This window comes from Aythya ferina (assembly GCF_964211825.1).
Source record: "Aythya ferina genome assembly, chromosome: 1".
Lineage (NCBI taxonomy): Eukaryota > Metazoa > Chordata > Aves > Anseriformes > Anatidae > Aythya > Aythya ferina.
This window is the reverse complement of record NC_140296.1, coordinates 165,832,245-165,849,232: the sequence shown is the minus strand read 5'-3', so window position 1 is coordinate 165,849,232 and position 16,988 is coordinate 165,832,245. Positions and strand designations below refer to the sequence as shown.

Sequence of the window (16,988 nt, the reverse complement as noted above, 5' to 3'; positions counted from 1 at the left end):
ATTTGAAAGGCTACCTGAGGGTCATTTGGAAATGTTTCAGAGGAGGATCAGAGATATTGTAAATTGCTCTCAGATGAACTGTGACATTATGGAAACTCTTAAGGTTTGTCATATATGCCAAAATGCAAAACAAGTGAAGTGAAACATTTAGCGTTGGGGGCACAGAAGAACTGGCTTCCTGGAACAAAACAGGCATAGATTTGATTTGTTTAAACTCACAATAGAAATGTTTCTTCATCTGATCCATTAAAAATAAATAAACAATCAATAAACAATAAATAAACAATCCAACAGAATCTGCTTTCTAGATCTATAGTTTATAGGTCTGATGGTAGATTGTCAAAAAATTTATAAGGACCTACTTGCTTATAATACATTAATTGAACTCATATTGATAAGCCTTTTTTGGTTTTGCTTTGAGCAAGTACTTCCATGACTAAATCTCACTGACACCTTCTTTAATTGGGATGGTATCTAACCTTGTGCAAACAATGATACGAAGTCAATGTGTTTCTTCAGTCACCACGATAAGCATGAGCAAGATTCAGGGTAGTGGATTACTGTGCTGACCTTTGAAGAAAATGCAAATCTGTAATCTCTCCTAATTTATTAGTTAGTTTAAACGTCTAACAGTAAAATTGCTGAGAGAACTTCTAGAGGCATCAGTTTTATCCCTTGCAATAAAGCTGCAGGCTCAGTCTTCAGTAAAAAAATATGTCCATAATTCTCATTTTAGGGATTAGTGAGCAGATAGAAGAGCTAGAAACAGAGGCACAACACAGATCAGAATTGCTCTTTACCTCCAAGAAAACAAAAAGCTTTTCTTAGAGGAATGGCTAAATACAGAGTCACATATTCTGGACGAATGTGGTGTGATTTTCTAATACATTCTCTTTGTAAACCTGTACTGCAGGGGAAAAAGAAAAAAAGAAAAAAAGAAAAAAAAAAAAAAAAAAGCCTTTGTCCATAGCATGTGTACAGAAGGTAAAGAAATCAGCTGGAAAGAAATTAAAATGCTATTTTACTGTAGCAGCAAACATATTGGTGAAAGGATTTGTTGTTTTTCTCCTGACAGCATTCTAAAGGGCACAATGAGTGCCCAAAGGTATAAACTCAATTTAGGTTTTAAACAACATTACTTTGTGGGTGTATGTTTATTTTGAACAAATTCCAAGAAAGAAAGCAAAGGCAAAATTGTGATGCAAGTATTCATTTCTTTCTGGTTTCCCAATTCATTTCTACATGATTAAATCTCCTAATATTGCTTCAAGAAAAATTAGAAATTATAAATTGCTGTCATCTTCAAGAGAAGAGGAAAAATAAGAATTAATACAGATGAAAATGATTTCAAGTGGTGATGTCAAGATTTCCTTTTAACCAAAAAACCTTTGGAGCAAGTGTTGAACTGATGAGGTAAGCATAACTGTGTGATTTGTCAGGTTGATCTTGTCTCTTCTTTTATTACAGATATTTTGTTGGATGATGTCACAGATGGAGCACTCCACAAAGAAGGCCACAGTGTGAAAATTTTAGTTACTATAAACAAGGGCTATAGCCGAGCCAAGGTAAGTTCATTATCCAAAGGTCTAGTCACAGAACTACTTCTCTGACAAATCTTGCATTACAGTAGCTAAGATCCTTTAAGTATTTTCAGTCAGGATCTCAGTAAATATTGGAAAGACAGCAGCTATTTCCTTTGTCATCCATGCTCAGTACAGTTACACACTCTCCATAGACTACTGTCATATGGCCTCTTACTGCCTTTGTGGTGGCTCAGACACTACCAATTCTCAGTTTAATTAGTAGTAAGATGTTTTGGGACTTGCTAACTCTATTTTAAAGTGGTTATAAATTAGATTTATGCCTTTGGCCTCTTAGTCTGCAACTATGAATATGCTACTAGGTAATCAATTTGGAATTCCATTGTATTTTCATGTTCTGTGTTGCAGAAATATTCCTAATACTATGCATCTTTTATTTACATTCAACTCTCTATAAATGCAGATCAAATTTTAGAGAAGATTAAGATACTGTGTTTCCTTCTGTATAAAGAAATACCAAAGTAATATCATCTATATATATTTCAAGCACAGAGACGATTAACAAAGCTATCACATTCCAAATAGTATTTTTCTTTATTGGAAAAACAATGAATCTTTATAGCAAACTAATTGCCTCCATTTTTAGTCCAGTTTTCAAAATCTTTCTTTGTAGGATCAAAAAACACATGCGTATCTGATAGGATCAATCGGAGTCAGTGGAAAAACAAAATGGGACGTTTTAGATGGTGTAATCAGACGTCTCTTTAAGGTAAGGCATTGAAAAATTAGCTCAAGTATTAATTCAATAGTCTCTCTCACTTAAGAAAAATCTGTTATATTTTGGTTTGTCTTAACAAGTGGTTTTTTTTTGTTTGTTTGTTTTGTTTCTTTAACATATAGCTAGTACCAGTATTAACCTTTATTATTAATGTTGCTATACTTTTTACATCATCATAATCATTTTCTATTGAATATGACTGCAAGAATCTCCTTGCCAAATGAACTCACCTGTACCAAAATATTTTTCAAACTCCTTTCATTCAATAACCACATATCTAATCTATGTTTATATCTTATACTTTAATATAATTTCAGGAATATATTTTCCGAGTGGACCCAGCTACTAGCCTGGGTTTAAGCTCTGACTGCATTGCTAGCTATTCTATAGGGGATGTAATTAGAGCCCATAGCCTAGAAGTGCCTGAACTGCTGCCTTGTGGATATCTGGTTGGAGATAATAACATCATCACTGTGAACCTGAAAGGTAAAACCCTAATAATACTAGAATATTTTTGCAGACACTGTACAGTCCATCACTGAAATCCCCAATACTTTTTTCTTTTCCTAAGTCCTAACCTTTCTGTATTTTGTCTCCAGTTCAAAGATGCACTTATCACACAAACTCTTTGTAGAGTTTAGGTATTGTACAATGTTATTAGATATTGTACAATGTCTAACAAAGTAGGGCATTTTAAGGCAAATACAAGAATATCCCTTTCATTTTCTGATGGCCAAATCACAGCAAAATACAAATTTCTGAACAGTAGCCAAAAACAAAAACAAAAAAAGAGATTATGATCAAAATATTTATGCATTACCCAGTACTACAGGAGAAATTTGAGACATTTAAAAAGCTGTAGGGATCTGCTGTTGGAGGGGGGCCTTCAGAAGAACTGTCCATATATTGTTATGACAACCAGCAAGCCTTGAGGCATTGACCTCTTTTTTTATCTTGGTTGCCTATAGTGTCTGAAACACACACCTTTGCCTTGCTGAGCCTTCTTTGCACATTTAACTTGATTTCACTTCTCCCATCTTTCTAGTCATACCTACATTGACACTATTTAATATTTTGACCCTGTGGAAGGGTGTAAGCATTTCCACAGTAATGAACCCCTTGATAGGAGTCTGATTTAGGAAGATGCATCTCACCTTGCTTTAGAGCATGGCACCAAGGATGAAGACAAGCCATTTTTCTTTTCTTTTGTTCCAGGAGTGGAAGAAAACAGTTTGGACAGTTTTGTGTTTGACACATTAATTCCTAAGCCAATTACTCAGCGTTACTTTAATTTACTAATGGAGCATCGCAGAATTATTCTTTCGGGACCCAGTGGCACAGGAAAGACCTATTTAGCTAATAGAATGGCTGAATATGTTATAACTAAATCTGGCAGGAAAAAAACTGAGGATGCAATTGCAACTTTTAACGTAGATCACAAGTCAAGCAAGGTAAGTTACAACTGAAATGACACCCTATTGCCTTCATATTGTTTTTAGTGAGAATATAGAGTAGACCCTAATAATTGGCATATTGTTGTATTGCTCAGTTAGCATCTTTTTCTACAAGGATTCAGTCTCCAATCCCAGCGAAGACTAGAGACCAGATCATTCTCTTGTAAACAAATTACTGCAAAGGGAGTCAGAACTTTTCCTTATTTGAGGAAATTCATCTTAAGGATATATGCAGAGTCACACATCTATGTAACTTTAGTTCTTAAAGTGTCTGTAATTCCTTTGTCAGAAGGGTTGGATATATAAAAAAGCTGGTCTAACTTGCTTTTCTGTAGTGGTAATAGCAGTTTATTGTTAGTGAAGGTTTGAGAATGAGGATTTTGAACTACTCTCTTGGGTGCTGCTTCTTAATAAACACTACATAAATATGACTGCTGCCATGGTTTCTGACATGAATTGGTCAGGAAGCTGACCATATTAAAATGACTTCATGCATCATGTCACACTCAGAGTGATTTACACAGCTCAGATTATCAAGCTTCTAATATGACTACCCAGATTATACTAATGACTTGCTATCCTGAACTGAGTATACTCCTAACTTGGTACCCTAGGAAAGAAAAGGAAAAGTTTTGCCCAGAGCTTTCTGATTTGCACAGAAAATAACGAATGTTAACATAGCGTAAGAAGGAAGCATACACAGATCTCAAAGGGGTGAGAGGACCATTCCAGTAAAAACATCACTTTTCTCTGCCTTAATGCAGAGCATTTGTGTTGCCTTTTTCTTTGGCAGTGAATGCGTTCATGTTTTATTGCTGTACCATATATACATTCATAACAGATATTGTCCTGTGAAAGAGCAAACTTCTGAGTTGCTGGAAAATTACTTGTTGTATGTGGTGTATTTTTGTTTGTTTGTTTTTTGTTTGTTTAGTTTTAGTTTTGGTTGGCTGTTTTTTTCTCCTTTTCCTTTGTTTCTAAGACAATTTACATAGAGTTTGTAGTAAAAAAAGAAAAAACATCATTGTAAAATGCCAAGTGTGCTTGAATAATACAGATGGTACTTTTTGGAAGAAAACCATGATGCTCCCTAAAGACACCAGAGCATAAAAAGCCAAACAAGTCTTTCTTGAAATAAGAAAAAGGTTGCATATTCTCCTCAAAGAGAAAAAAAAATCTGCTATTCCTGATCCAGGAAGTGAGATGGCAATAGGAACTTTGCCTGTAATACTGAACATTCCTAACACTGACAAAATTAGACACCTCTAGGGATACAGCTGTAAAACTTGACTAACCCAGACCCTCAAGGGCAACAAAGTGTCAGGGAAAATATAAAAGGTTTTGATTATAGAAAGCTTGCTTTTACTCCAGCAATATATGGCAGCCAAACAGATAGCTGACAAAAAATATTTACACAAGGAACTTTATTATGAGGTGTAATAGAGTATCCCCAAGAGGTTGAACAGATTTTCAGTGAGAATAGTAAAAGGAGATATCTGAGGAAGCAGTTCAATATGCCTAGGTTGTGTAACAATTTGGGGCTGGGTTGCTTCTTTGTTTCTTTTTGTTTTGTTTATATATATTTATATATATATATATATATGCATATAAATGTAGCATTGATAGAAATGTATAGGATATTTCACTGCAACCTGTTTTCCAATGGAGATAAGATATTTTGCCAGCAGGTTTCTAAGGACTGTGTCCACCAAATGGGAATGTATATGCTTCAGTCACTTGCCTTGAATTTAGTGCCTTTGTTCATCTTAGCATGTGGCTTCAATGTTGTCCTGTCTAAGAAGCAGGTCCTCCTGCATGTGCTCATCCAGCTGAACTGTCCACAGTGGTGAAACTCTGTAGCAGCCTCTTTATCTTTCTGAAAATCTTTTCCCCTGAAATTGCATCTATGGTTTAATTGTTTTTTTTTTTTCTTTCTGATTTTCATTAATCCTACTGAAGGATCTGCGACAATACCTAGCTAACCTAGCTGAACAATGCAGTGCTGACAACAATGGTGCTGACCTCCCTGTGGTCATAATTCTGGATAATCTCCACCACATCAGTTCACTAAGTGACATCTTCAATGGTTTCCTCAATTGTAAATATAATAAATGGTAGGTAGAAGCTATTTTCTCCCCTTCCACACACATTTTGCAATTAAAATGGTAAAAGCTGTTTGTTACTTTGCAAAATAATATATCTCAGGGAAAAATTAGACTCCCTTAGGCTATGACCCTATGTGGGTCTTTTAATTTAGCGACTTCAATAATTTTGACCCTCTTCAGCCAAGTACTTATGTGCCTGCTTTATATATATGACGTACGTGCTTCTCAGCGAGATGTAAATGTGTCACTGAATTTAAGGGTGTACTTACTTGACTGAATCAGGGTCTTATCCCTTTTGCCCTGTCAGATCACACAAGCTCATTAGTACCCTGAAGACAGTTTATGAGAGAGTAAAAAGAAATGTGCTTTATAACAGTAGAATGTGGGACATGTGTGAACCCATGAACCCATGCAGAAGCAGCTCTATACCTGGTGGTCAGTTTTCCTGTGAGCTGTAGTAGTGCAGAAGTGTAAAGCTTGATGACTGTCCTTTATTGCCAAGCAAGAATAAAAAATAATGTTTTCTGGGACTTCTGCTGGTCAAATACATTGGCTATTTCTATTGTAAAAGCACCATCAAAGGGACTTCTCTTCATAAAATCACTGCATGCTATGTCCTACTCATGAGATTCACTGCCTTCTGAAATTAAAACTCTAAGCTTACTACAAAATAATGAGGTACATGAACACAGGGTTGCCTCATTTATTTCTTTATTACAGATGAGTGCTAGTAAACTACAAATGTGCAGAGAGGGAAATCATGCAAGAATAAGCATTAAAAAAAAAAAGTACTACATTAAAAAAAAAAGGAAAGGTACTACAGAAATATTTTAAATCTAAAACTACAACATATCCACGTTTTCTTCAAAATTAGCGTAGTGCAGCTAAGAATAAAGAATATTCTCTGAATATCTGAAAGGATTCTCCCTCAACAAAACATACTACTTCTCTTTCCAGTCCCTATATTATTGGAACTATGAACCAGGGAGTTTCTTCTTCACCAAATCTGGAGCTGCATCACAATTTCAGGTACATTCACTCTGTTTTTACTGTGGCCATGTTTGCACAGAACTTTCAAGCTCCCTGCTTCTCAGACCAGTTCTTCAACAAACATTGATCTTTGTCTCATCACAGCAAAGTGTTTTAGCTTCTGTGGCTCTTCTGTGCTGATATGGTGTTTGGGATAAGATACTTTCCAGCATCTCTATAAAGATGCTGAACATAATGGCATTCTTGCATTCCATTTGTTTTCAGCAATGCCTTGAATTCCTGATGGAAAGTGTAACAGTGAATAACATGGTTTACCAGAGCAGTTTTGTATGTGCTGGCTCACGAGACTTCGAAGCTTATGACATTATCATCATCTGTATGTTTAAGAGGAAATTATATACTTGCTATTCATTGCTACTTGACATTTATCGTTTCTACACAGGTGGGTGCTGTGTGCTAATCACACAGAGCCTGTTAAAGGCTTCTTGGGCAGATATCTGAGAAGGAAACTGATTGAGACTGAAATAGAAAAGAACATACGCAATAATGAGCTCATCAAAATCATTGACTGGATCCCAAAAACATGGCATCATCTCAACAGCTTCCTAGAAACACACAGTTCTTCAGATGTAACCATTGGTGAGTCTTGGTGGAGTGGTTTGAAATAAAGATGTAGACTAACCATTTTAGAGATCTAAAGGTTGAAGGTTGAATTCTCTTTTTAAAAGTTGTCATCTCTCAGTGGTAAATACAGCCTAAGTGTGGGGAACGTGACTGGTTTGTGTTGCCAGCAAGGTTGAAATGAAAATGGAAAGACAGTATATATTTCCTGTTATTTATGCCTTGGTTGCTAAAGACTTTCAAGTAAATTATCATCATTTAGCAAACTAGCAAGTGGGAGACATATCTGTACCTGAGGTCTTCTGGTGGAATAGCTATGCTAGCAAGAAGTCATCTTTTTACATAACTTTGCCATTAAAACTTTCAAGTGTTAATCAGGCCTTAGAATTGGATAAAGTGACACTATTTCATTTTTAATAGAAGTTTACTGATAGATCCCATACTGTAGCCCTGCATTAGTATTCTCTATGTTTGAGCTTACTCCAGTGTTCCTTTTTTAATTCTGTGAGGATTATTTTCAGTATGCTCCCTAATTCTTCTCTTTCAATACACAATTTGACTTCTCAGGTCCCCGCCTTTTCCTCCCTTGTCCTATGGATGTTGATGGCTCCAGAGTGTGGTTCACAGACCTCTGGAACTACTCCTTGGTGCCATATCTTCTGGAAGCAGTGAGAGAGGGACTGCAGGTATGTCATTTGCTTCCCTGCATTTTTTTTCCTTAGTTTCATAGTCTTTCTCCAAGTTACTTTTAACCAACGCATCCAATTGTGAATGCTGTTGCATTTACAAGAAATCTGTGGTGGGATTATAAAAATCAGTGTTGGGCTCCTTTTGACTTGCTCATAACCTGACGTACAAAATTTGTCTTTCTCTGCTCCAGCAGTAGCATATCTAATATTTTATGAAGAGGGTTTCACCTCTTTGACAGGTGGGAGGTTCTTTTTCCTCTGTTTAAATAGAGTTCATAGCAATGCTTAATAAAGCTTAGATTGCCTCCCTGTATAAGGCAGTCTCAACCAGCCTCTACATGGGAGAGTTAATAGCCCTTACCCTGGTGTAAGAAAAAAGCATTGGTCTGCCTGATCCTCCCCAGACTATGTACATGAATATGTTTGCAGGCATATTGAAAAGCTTGTGAACAAATATCCAGCCAGACTGAGATCGATTACTCCTTGGTCCCACTGAACATGAGGGTCTGTCCCTTTTTACCCTTGTATCTTGCATTTCCATTTATATTTCCTCAAGTTTTGATCTCTCCTTTTTTCTTCCTCTGTATGGGCAAAGGTTTTCTCCTGACTGTAATTCTCATTGTGGATATTAGTTCATTGTGCTATTAGTTCACCATTCCCTCCATCCTTTCTTCTCCAGGCATTAACACTAGTTCTACTCTCTTAACATTCTCCATTGATTGCTACTGAACTAGCAAAGTTTAATAGCAATTTTGATAGAAGGAGGGCTACAACTAGATTCACCATATAAAGGACTATAAGATGTATATATAAGATATATAGGTTAAGATTTAGGACCATTGCACATCTTTCAAGTAAACATAAATCTTGAAATTAATCCAGACTTTTTTTTTTTTTTGGCTTTTCCCTGTTTCCTTTCCTTTCATGTAGTGCAACTCTGCCCTCTGAAAAGATGCACTGTGGAAAAGCTATATTTTTGCCACTCGTAACAGTGAAAAAATTACTGCACAGTGCAGAGGGGATTGTTTTGGAATAGTCAAAGAACTGTGTAAGCAGCTGCAGTTTCTTTATGGCCTTGTATTGACATAGTGACATACTGATAAGATGGAGGTTTCAAATCTTGCCTGTTGAGTATCTCATGCTTTCCTACAACTGTTTACCTCTCTGGGAATTACAGTGTGTTTATGCCTTGTGCAAAAAACTGCCAAACATCTGATAGAACAGCCACAGTGAGATTAACAGCACTTGTTTAGATCAGCTATAAAAATGAGGTGATATTCTTCATGTTCATATTTTTCCAAGCATACAGGGTAGGTACTTAAATGGAAACTTCAATTCTGGAGCAGAAGATGGCAGCAGACAGAAGAAAATATGTTGTTTTGTGAACCATTCCAATTTTTATATGCTTTGGATGCCTTCCATAGAATAGTATTATTAATAATAAACAGAAATATTTTTTATGGTATAGTTAAATGTTCCTGGTACCAGAGAAGGGTAGAAACTGACTTTCTAGCATAGCACTTTGTAAACTCACTTGCCAGGCATGGAGTTTACAAACCTTGCCCCAGATTCCAGAAAGGATTTAGTTACTGTTCTTCTCAGATGAGGGGAAATGCTGCCTACAATCAGGAGTTAGCTTTCTACCTCCATGAGAAACACTTCAGCTTATTTAAGCAGATACTTGCTAAGCAGCCGAACCTCTGTGTAGGGCAGAAGGAGTCTGAGTATCTCTGTACACAATATAGGCAGTCAGTTTGACTGCCTAAACTGAAGCTCTGGATTCAGCAAGTGCCTGGGAGCAGGTGTTACAATGATAAGCACAACTCATCTCTCTGGCTTTAGCTCTAGAATCCTTCGCTGTTTAACTCCCATGAAGAGTACAGCCCATCTCAATGCCTCTGCCAATGTTACACTCATTCCTGGACTGTGTGAAGCTGCTTGAGCTAGGAGAAATCATGGAAAGCTCTGGCGGCAGGCTCCCAAGCCCCATGTGTCATTGTCACTATCACATTGTCACACATAACACAGCTAAAGGAAATCTGTAAAGCAGCAACCAAGGGTCTCTCAGTTAACATGTTGCTTCTGAGCAGCACTACAGGGAGAGTGCATTTTAGTGAGGAAGCTTGTGGGCCTCCTTAATTTTCCTTCCTCCTGTCCTTCCAGATGCATAAGCCTTTTCATGCTTCATGGTAGGGAAAATCTATCCGTTGTGAATTTCTTCTTTTCATTAACCTCATGAAAGATCTCAAGGTGTGGACAGATGTCTGCTTCTGCATCCTGTTTTGCTAGGAGAAGAGAACAATCAGTTCTGGCACTTCCTAATTCACTTCAAACAAAATCCAATTAACTTGAATGCTTTAGATAGGTCTGAGTTAATTTCACTGATATGCCTTAAGCAAGTTACCAAAAGGTCTCATTGCTTATTGTGTCAAAAACTTGTAACTCTCACTATTGCCTACAAGTATCACCAGTTACAGAGTGCTTTTCAACTTGCAGCTACTCTGGGTATTGAAGGAGCACTAATGGAGATGAGGTCTTTTGAATGTTGTATCATATTTGAGTGCTGAGCATGTCTAAAAAAAAAACATTTACTAAAATGGTTTAGGTATGTTTGATGACTTTTGTTTGCTATTACAACTGGTACTGGAAGCTCTGTAGGATACTTACCCGTGCTTTATCCATACTACAGATGTACGGTAAGAGGGCACCCTGGGAGGATCCTTCCAAGTGGGTAGCTGATACCTATCCATGGAGCTCTGCAACTCTGCAACATGACTGGCCATCATTACTTCAGTTAAGACCAGAAGATGTTGGTTATGAAGGCTATGCATCAGCAAAAGAAGGAACAACCTCAAAGCATGTTCCACAGACTGATACGGAGGGGGATCCCTTGGTAAGATTTAAACTTTGGGAAAAATGTTTTTCAGTATGTATTTCACTGTCACATGTTAAATTCTACACTGTACAGTAAAAAATGTACTGTGTACCTGTTCCAAAGTGTGCTTTTAGAATTAATCCTACTACAGTTTATAAGAAGTAATGAAAATAACAGAAAAATCTAGCAAGAGGGCAAGTATCACCATCACATTAATATGTCCCTAAATAATATGCATTTTGCATCTGCCCAGAAATCTTTATAATGTTTGGATACCATTCTTAAGCAACTTGATTAATCAGCTTATTCTGAAAACACCTTTTCCAGGTTGGACTGTTTGTCTTCTACATTCTATAAATGAAGCACTGAGAAACTCACATTATCTAACTTTGCTGTCATAGAGAATTTAGTGGAAATGCAAATTAGACTGTTATCCTCCCATTCCCCAGAACATTTCAAGATAACTGATGACTGTATAGCAGTCTCAATGTAAAAGGAATGCAAGTATAGTGGCATTAAAAGATAAGAGGTTTATTTCCCTAAGTGCCAGGTATTGTTTTATTTAAATATGATCCCAGATGCTTGGGTTTACCATTGCCTCCTCTGATAATGGAATATTAAATTGCATATATTGAACTGCTGTTTCTGTATAGTACTTTCTCTATAGACAGTCTTTATCATAATTCATAATACTGTTTTAGAGAATTGAACCTCTGGAACATAGGGAGCCCTTTGAAAAAGGGAATATTTGAGAGGAAAATGTATTTAACTCATATCAGTGCTAAAGCAATGACTTCTCAGCCTCCCTGAAGTGTTTGGTACTCATACTCAGACCTTGAACCCCAAGGAAATGTGGGAAATCAAGTCATCTGATCTCTTGTCTTCCAGAACATAAGCCTTGGGGTAACTGACCCTGTGATTCAGGCTGCCAGAGGTTTTATTTTCCAGGCTTCCAGCAAACATGCATCCCCTTCCTCTAAGGTGAAAATACTTGGGCAGGCAGAGTTCAGTGTCCAGCCACCATTGCCCCCTGCACACTGTGATCAGTTGCTTACAGCTTCCTCTATCCAACTAGTTATCAGAAGCCTTGGGGCTTGAGGTGGATTTCACCAGGAGAGAGACACTGACACGTGTGGAGCACAAGCATATCCAAAGACTATCCTTGAGGAAATAGGGCATTTCACAAGTAGGCTGTGTTACACACCCACTGTATATATCCAGTATGTTCAGGCATGGATACTTACATAAACCTCCAGCAAAAGCTTCCTGATTAAACACTCTTCAATTCCAGGAGAAAGCTTTGCAAACAGTGTGGGTTGAAACCATAGAGATGTAAGGATTCATGAGCAAACAGGGAAAAGGTGCTTAACACACACACACAAGGATATCTTTGCCTCTTTGGTATTTCATTGTCTTTTTTTGTTTGTTTGTTTGTTTTGTTTCTTTGTCTGTTGTTTTTTTTTTTTATTATTATGTTTTTCTAAAGACAGATCATTTGCTCCTTTAAAAACAATAAAATTGTGTTCACAATGTCAACAGTGCTTGCAGCCCTGAGTATGCTGGCAGAAGTGGATGTTTTACAAATAAAATCCTGATGGTTATATACAGTTAGGCATTGAGCATCCAAGTAATTTTCTGGGACTTAATGCTGCTTTTTGATGTGTTTTGTTTTGTTTTTTTTTTCAGATGGACTTCAAGTCCTAATAATGCCCAAATTAATTTTGTGGGGGCTCACCCTCTCTCAGGAAGGAAGGTCGGTTGCTGTTCCCCTGCTGCAGTCAGCCCCTCAGCAGCAGATGGGACCGTTTTTGGAAGTAGCTGGCCTCAGTCCACCCTGTGCTCTCTCCCTCCCCATCTCTCTCCTGCAGAGGGTATATGTTAGTGTGATTATGTTTTCAGTTGCATTTTCAATATGGTGCATCTACACCATCCAAAAATTATCTGGAAGCTTGACTGTCTCCAAATATGGGCCCAGATGTCCAGCTGTGATATGGCTTCCTTCCCTTGCTGGTGGTGCAGCTGCAGCCGTTCTCACCCCTGAATGAAAGAGAGTTATCAGGCAGCTCCATTATATCCCTCTGGCTCTCTGGACCTTTAAATGCACACTGCTATTTAAAGACCAGAAGGTAGGGAAAAGGGTGCCAGGAGAAGCCGCTGACACCCTGCCCTTTCCGAAATCCTTTTGTATGGTCCCCTCAGCTAGATACCAGCACACCTTGTACAGCAATGCAGCTTAATTAAATTTTAACACGGCCACTGCAGCATTAAATGAGACAAGATTATGTAAACATTTCTTTCTTCTTTCAGATGAATATGCTAATGAGGCTTCAAGAGGCAGCCAACTATTCGAGCGCACAAAGCTGTGACAGCGATAGCACCAGCCACCACGACGACATTTTGGATTCGTCCCTTGAATCGACTCTCTGAAAGGGACAAACCTTGGTGGAGGATTATGGTAAAACCTGTTTCCACTAGACCACTGCCAGTATTAAAGCAGCACGCCGAGGTCCCTGAATGAGAATGGTGTGTTGTAGGTAGGCAGGAGACCTAACCCTGCAAAGTCAGGAAGAAAAATTGAAGTGGAAAGCTTGAATTAGTTTAATTTCAAGGCATTGTGATACCTACGGAGCCAAGTGAGACTCCATTTGTCAACTGGAAAATGCCCTAAATCAAGGGCATCTAAGCAGATTGCACACGTGTTAGCCAAACTGGAATTTTTTTTTTCTTTTCGTCTTTCTCTCTTTCTCTGCCTCTCTCTCTGCATCTCTGTTTCTCTGTACGTTTACAGTGCAACTTGGGTTTTTCTTGTTGGTTTTCTTTTTTTTTTTTTTTTTTTTTTTTTTCCCTTTAGTTTACCCTCAGGCACTGCATGAACAATGCAGTCTTTTAATTCTCTTCTAACCTCTGTTGTGCCGCATGGTGCTGGTCACAGGACTGCAGTGGTGTTTGTGTTGTACGCTACTGCCCATTCCAAAATGAGTCAGAGATGATGATAGTAACTCAGAAAGCACAAACAGTATTGTGCAATCACCAGAAAACATGACTGTGATATGCTGGATAAGTGCCAATTTAATTCTAACTGCCATGGTCACGGTGATGCGCTCCATCAAGTTTTTAGTATACGAGTCACAGATTTTATAAAGTTGTTTTTACCACAAAGGTCTTTTTTAACCACCTGCCCACTCCTTAACAACAGTTTTATACCAATTATTAACCAACACTGATTAAAGGCTTCTTAGGGCTTCATTTGTTTGAGCCTTTTCAGTGAAAGAAGGAACATTTCTTATGGTGCTGTCTCACTGCCTTAAAACAGATTTCTAGAACAGTTTTACAGTTGGTTTAGTTCCTAAACCATTGGTAATTTACACTGTTTTTTTCTTCATTTACTAATGAAAAAACGTCAGTTAACACAGTAGCCTCATATCTGTATATCATGATTTTTTAAAGAAATGGATAGGAGAAAGAACAGTTGCTATATAATATTTTTATCTTGTGAATAGATTGCTCTGCCTACCCTCAGAAAAACACAAGGAACCCAAACCCACTTCCACTGCCACCTAAATGCTGAGAAAATAGGCTCAAATCCATTTGGTCCCATGGAATGGAGTTTTTGGAGGATAGATGTTTTGAATTTTTATCCAGCAGAGCTGGATGCACTTGATGCAGCATGAGCACAAATATATGTTTTTTGTTTTTTGGTTTTTGTTTTCCTTTTTCTAGTTTTAGCATGTTGTTTTGATTGCTATTGTTGTACATGAAAAAATCAGCATAAAAGAACACTGAAGCAGTGATGTCCACTGTGGAAGAGGAAGAGTTTATACTGTAAAAGTGGGTTGGTTTTGCACAGTCTACTGGGTGGGTAATGTAAATATGAAAAAAGAAAAACAAACAAACAAACAAAAAAAGCCTTGCACAAATCAAATCAAAAACAAGCAAACAAAAAATTGTATTTTATTCTGTTGGTGTTAAGAGATGTTTCACTTGCTGAGATTTCCTGTATGTTGCAAACAAATACAGAATGCAAACCTTAAAAGCTGTTATTACCTGGTGTGTTTGTCCTGTACTTACAGTTGTTCTGACTATGCAGGAGCTATCAATGCTACAGTGAGCATGTTTCAATATCTATATGAAGCCAATACATTTTGGGGGACAAAACATCTGGAAATGTTTAAGTGCATATGTCATGGCAGGCTACAACCAGATTGCATTAAAACTGCTCAGAATATCCGGGAGTGCTCCTTTACCACAAGAGGCATCCGGTTCAAATAGGTGCATATAAACCAGAAGGTACCTAAGGGCTTTGGCATTGTGTAGACATATACTGTACACCTCCATGGATGTTATCTTCAGGATGTGTATTTGGTGCTATTAACTCTTTGTGGCCACCCCGTGGTCACTCGCTGTAAAACAAAGATAAATCAATGCAGTTTTCAAATGGCACTGAGCTGCATCACTGAATCTAGAGGTTCCTACACGGTGCTATTGCCCTAATAAAACTCCAACTGATGTTATGCATGTAGGATTCAGTCAGACCAACATCATGCCCCCAAAATCTGGATCCATTTCTGCTGTACAATGTCAGTGCGTACATCCTGACTGACTCAAAGAACTAAAGGAAAGCTGCTCTTTCCTGTACCTGTGCTCTGAGCAAACCTGCAGATCTTTTCCTGCCATATTTAACACACAAACACACAATATCACATATACAAAACTTCCTGCAATACATCTCAGTGAGTCCACCTAGTTTACAACTCAGAAATTGTTTGTGAAACATTTGTCTGTATACATTTTATATTTTGTACATTTTTGATGTAACATATCATGTAAATAGACAGAAACAGTGAAATAAATCATCTGAAAAGTTTTGTAGTCTTTGTAAAGCCCTAATAATAAGTATTTGGTGTCATCGGACTTAACTGGATGATGTATTTTCTATTGGTTTATTGTTTCTCTAGCTTGTAAACCAGCTTGCGTATATTTTTTTGCAGGTGTGCGCACTGTATCTGTCTAAATTATTACTTTGCCATTAAAGTGGAATTATTTATTGAAAACACAGTCTGGTGTTTTTGCAGTCAGGACCACTTAACGGTTAGATATTATGTCAAACAAAAACACATAAACAAAGTGACAAACTGAAGGATGTAATTTTCTGAATTCGGCAGAACTAATCTGTGTAAAAACAAAATTAGCTACTCTTTCTAGTTCCAGGGTTTTGATATTATTTTTGAGTGCCTGTTTCCATGGTGAGAACAGGTTGTGGAGTTCAGAAACAACTTTAAAGGCTCCCCATTTTCAAGATTATCTTCAAATGCAAATATATTGATTTCAGTGGTGGCAAACTTGTACAGAACTGGTGCACTATTATGGCTTATTTTCAAACCTGAAAGATTTAGGGCCACTTCCTCAGAAGGTATAAATCAATATAATTTAATAGAATTCAATGAAAGCAAGTTCAAATATGTTAGTTAGATAATCATAGATTTTGAGGCTGGAAGAGATCATTATGCTCCAGTGAGTGGTAGCACCTCAGCTATAAGTCTCAGCAGCAGGTCTGTAATTTCCCTGAAATTGTCATATCCTTGGAAAAACATAACAGTATGAAGTAGAAGCTCTAGCACATCACTGTCAATGAAGCTAATTATTCAGTGGGTTGGTTTGTTTTTTGGTGCTTTGTTTTAGATAGATCTTACAAAGTTCCTACTTTTCAAGACAAAAAATACCCCAAACTGCTTTCTGTTATGCCTTTTCCTTCTGTATTAGGAAGCCAACAACAATCAAAACCATAATGTATGTTAAGTAATAGTCTTCCTTGCTTTTTTTCTGGAGAGGCAAGTAGCTTGCTCATTCTTATCTTTTTATGTAAAGACATGCTTTCCAGACCCCAAGATATTTTTGCAAGACTTTTTGAACACTTCATTTTGTCAGAGTCCTTTCT

General features: G+C 37.4%; 1 protein-coding gene across 10 annotated transcripts in view; it reads left to right on the top strand.

The window, feature by feature from the left end:
- The window catches only part of NAV3 (neuron navigator 3), a 557,486-nt gene extending 541,382 nt beyond the window's left edge, over positions 1-16,104 (top strand). For all 10 annotated transcript variants that reach the window (XM_084516198.1, XM_084516196.1, XM_084516194.1 and 7 more), the window contains 10 exons: positions 1,468-1,565; positions 2,215-2,310; positions 2,637-2,805; positions 3,535-3,770; positions 5,733-5,887; positions 6,836-6,907; positions 7,311-7,507; positions 8,057-8,175; positions 10,868-11,071; positions 13,361-16,104. In XM_084516198.1, coding sequence (XP_084372324.1) covers positions 1,468-1,565; positions 2,215-2,310; positions 2,637-2,805; positions 3,535-3,770; positions 5,733-5,887; positions 6,836-6,907; positions 7,311-7,507; positions 8,057-8,175; positions 10,868-11,071; positions 13,361-13,480 — 1,466 coding nt within the window. In that variant the 3' untranslated portion in view covers positions 13,481-16,104. The remainder of the gene's footprint in view (positions 1-1,467; positions 1,566-2,214; positions 2,311-2,636; positions 2,806-3,534; positions 3,771-5,732; positions 5,888-6,835; positions 6,908-7,310; positions 7,508-8,056; positions 8,176-10,867; positions 11,072-13,360) is intronic.
- The last annotated feature ends 884 nt before the right edge of the window (positions 16,105-16,988 follow it).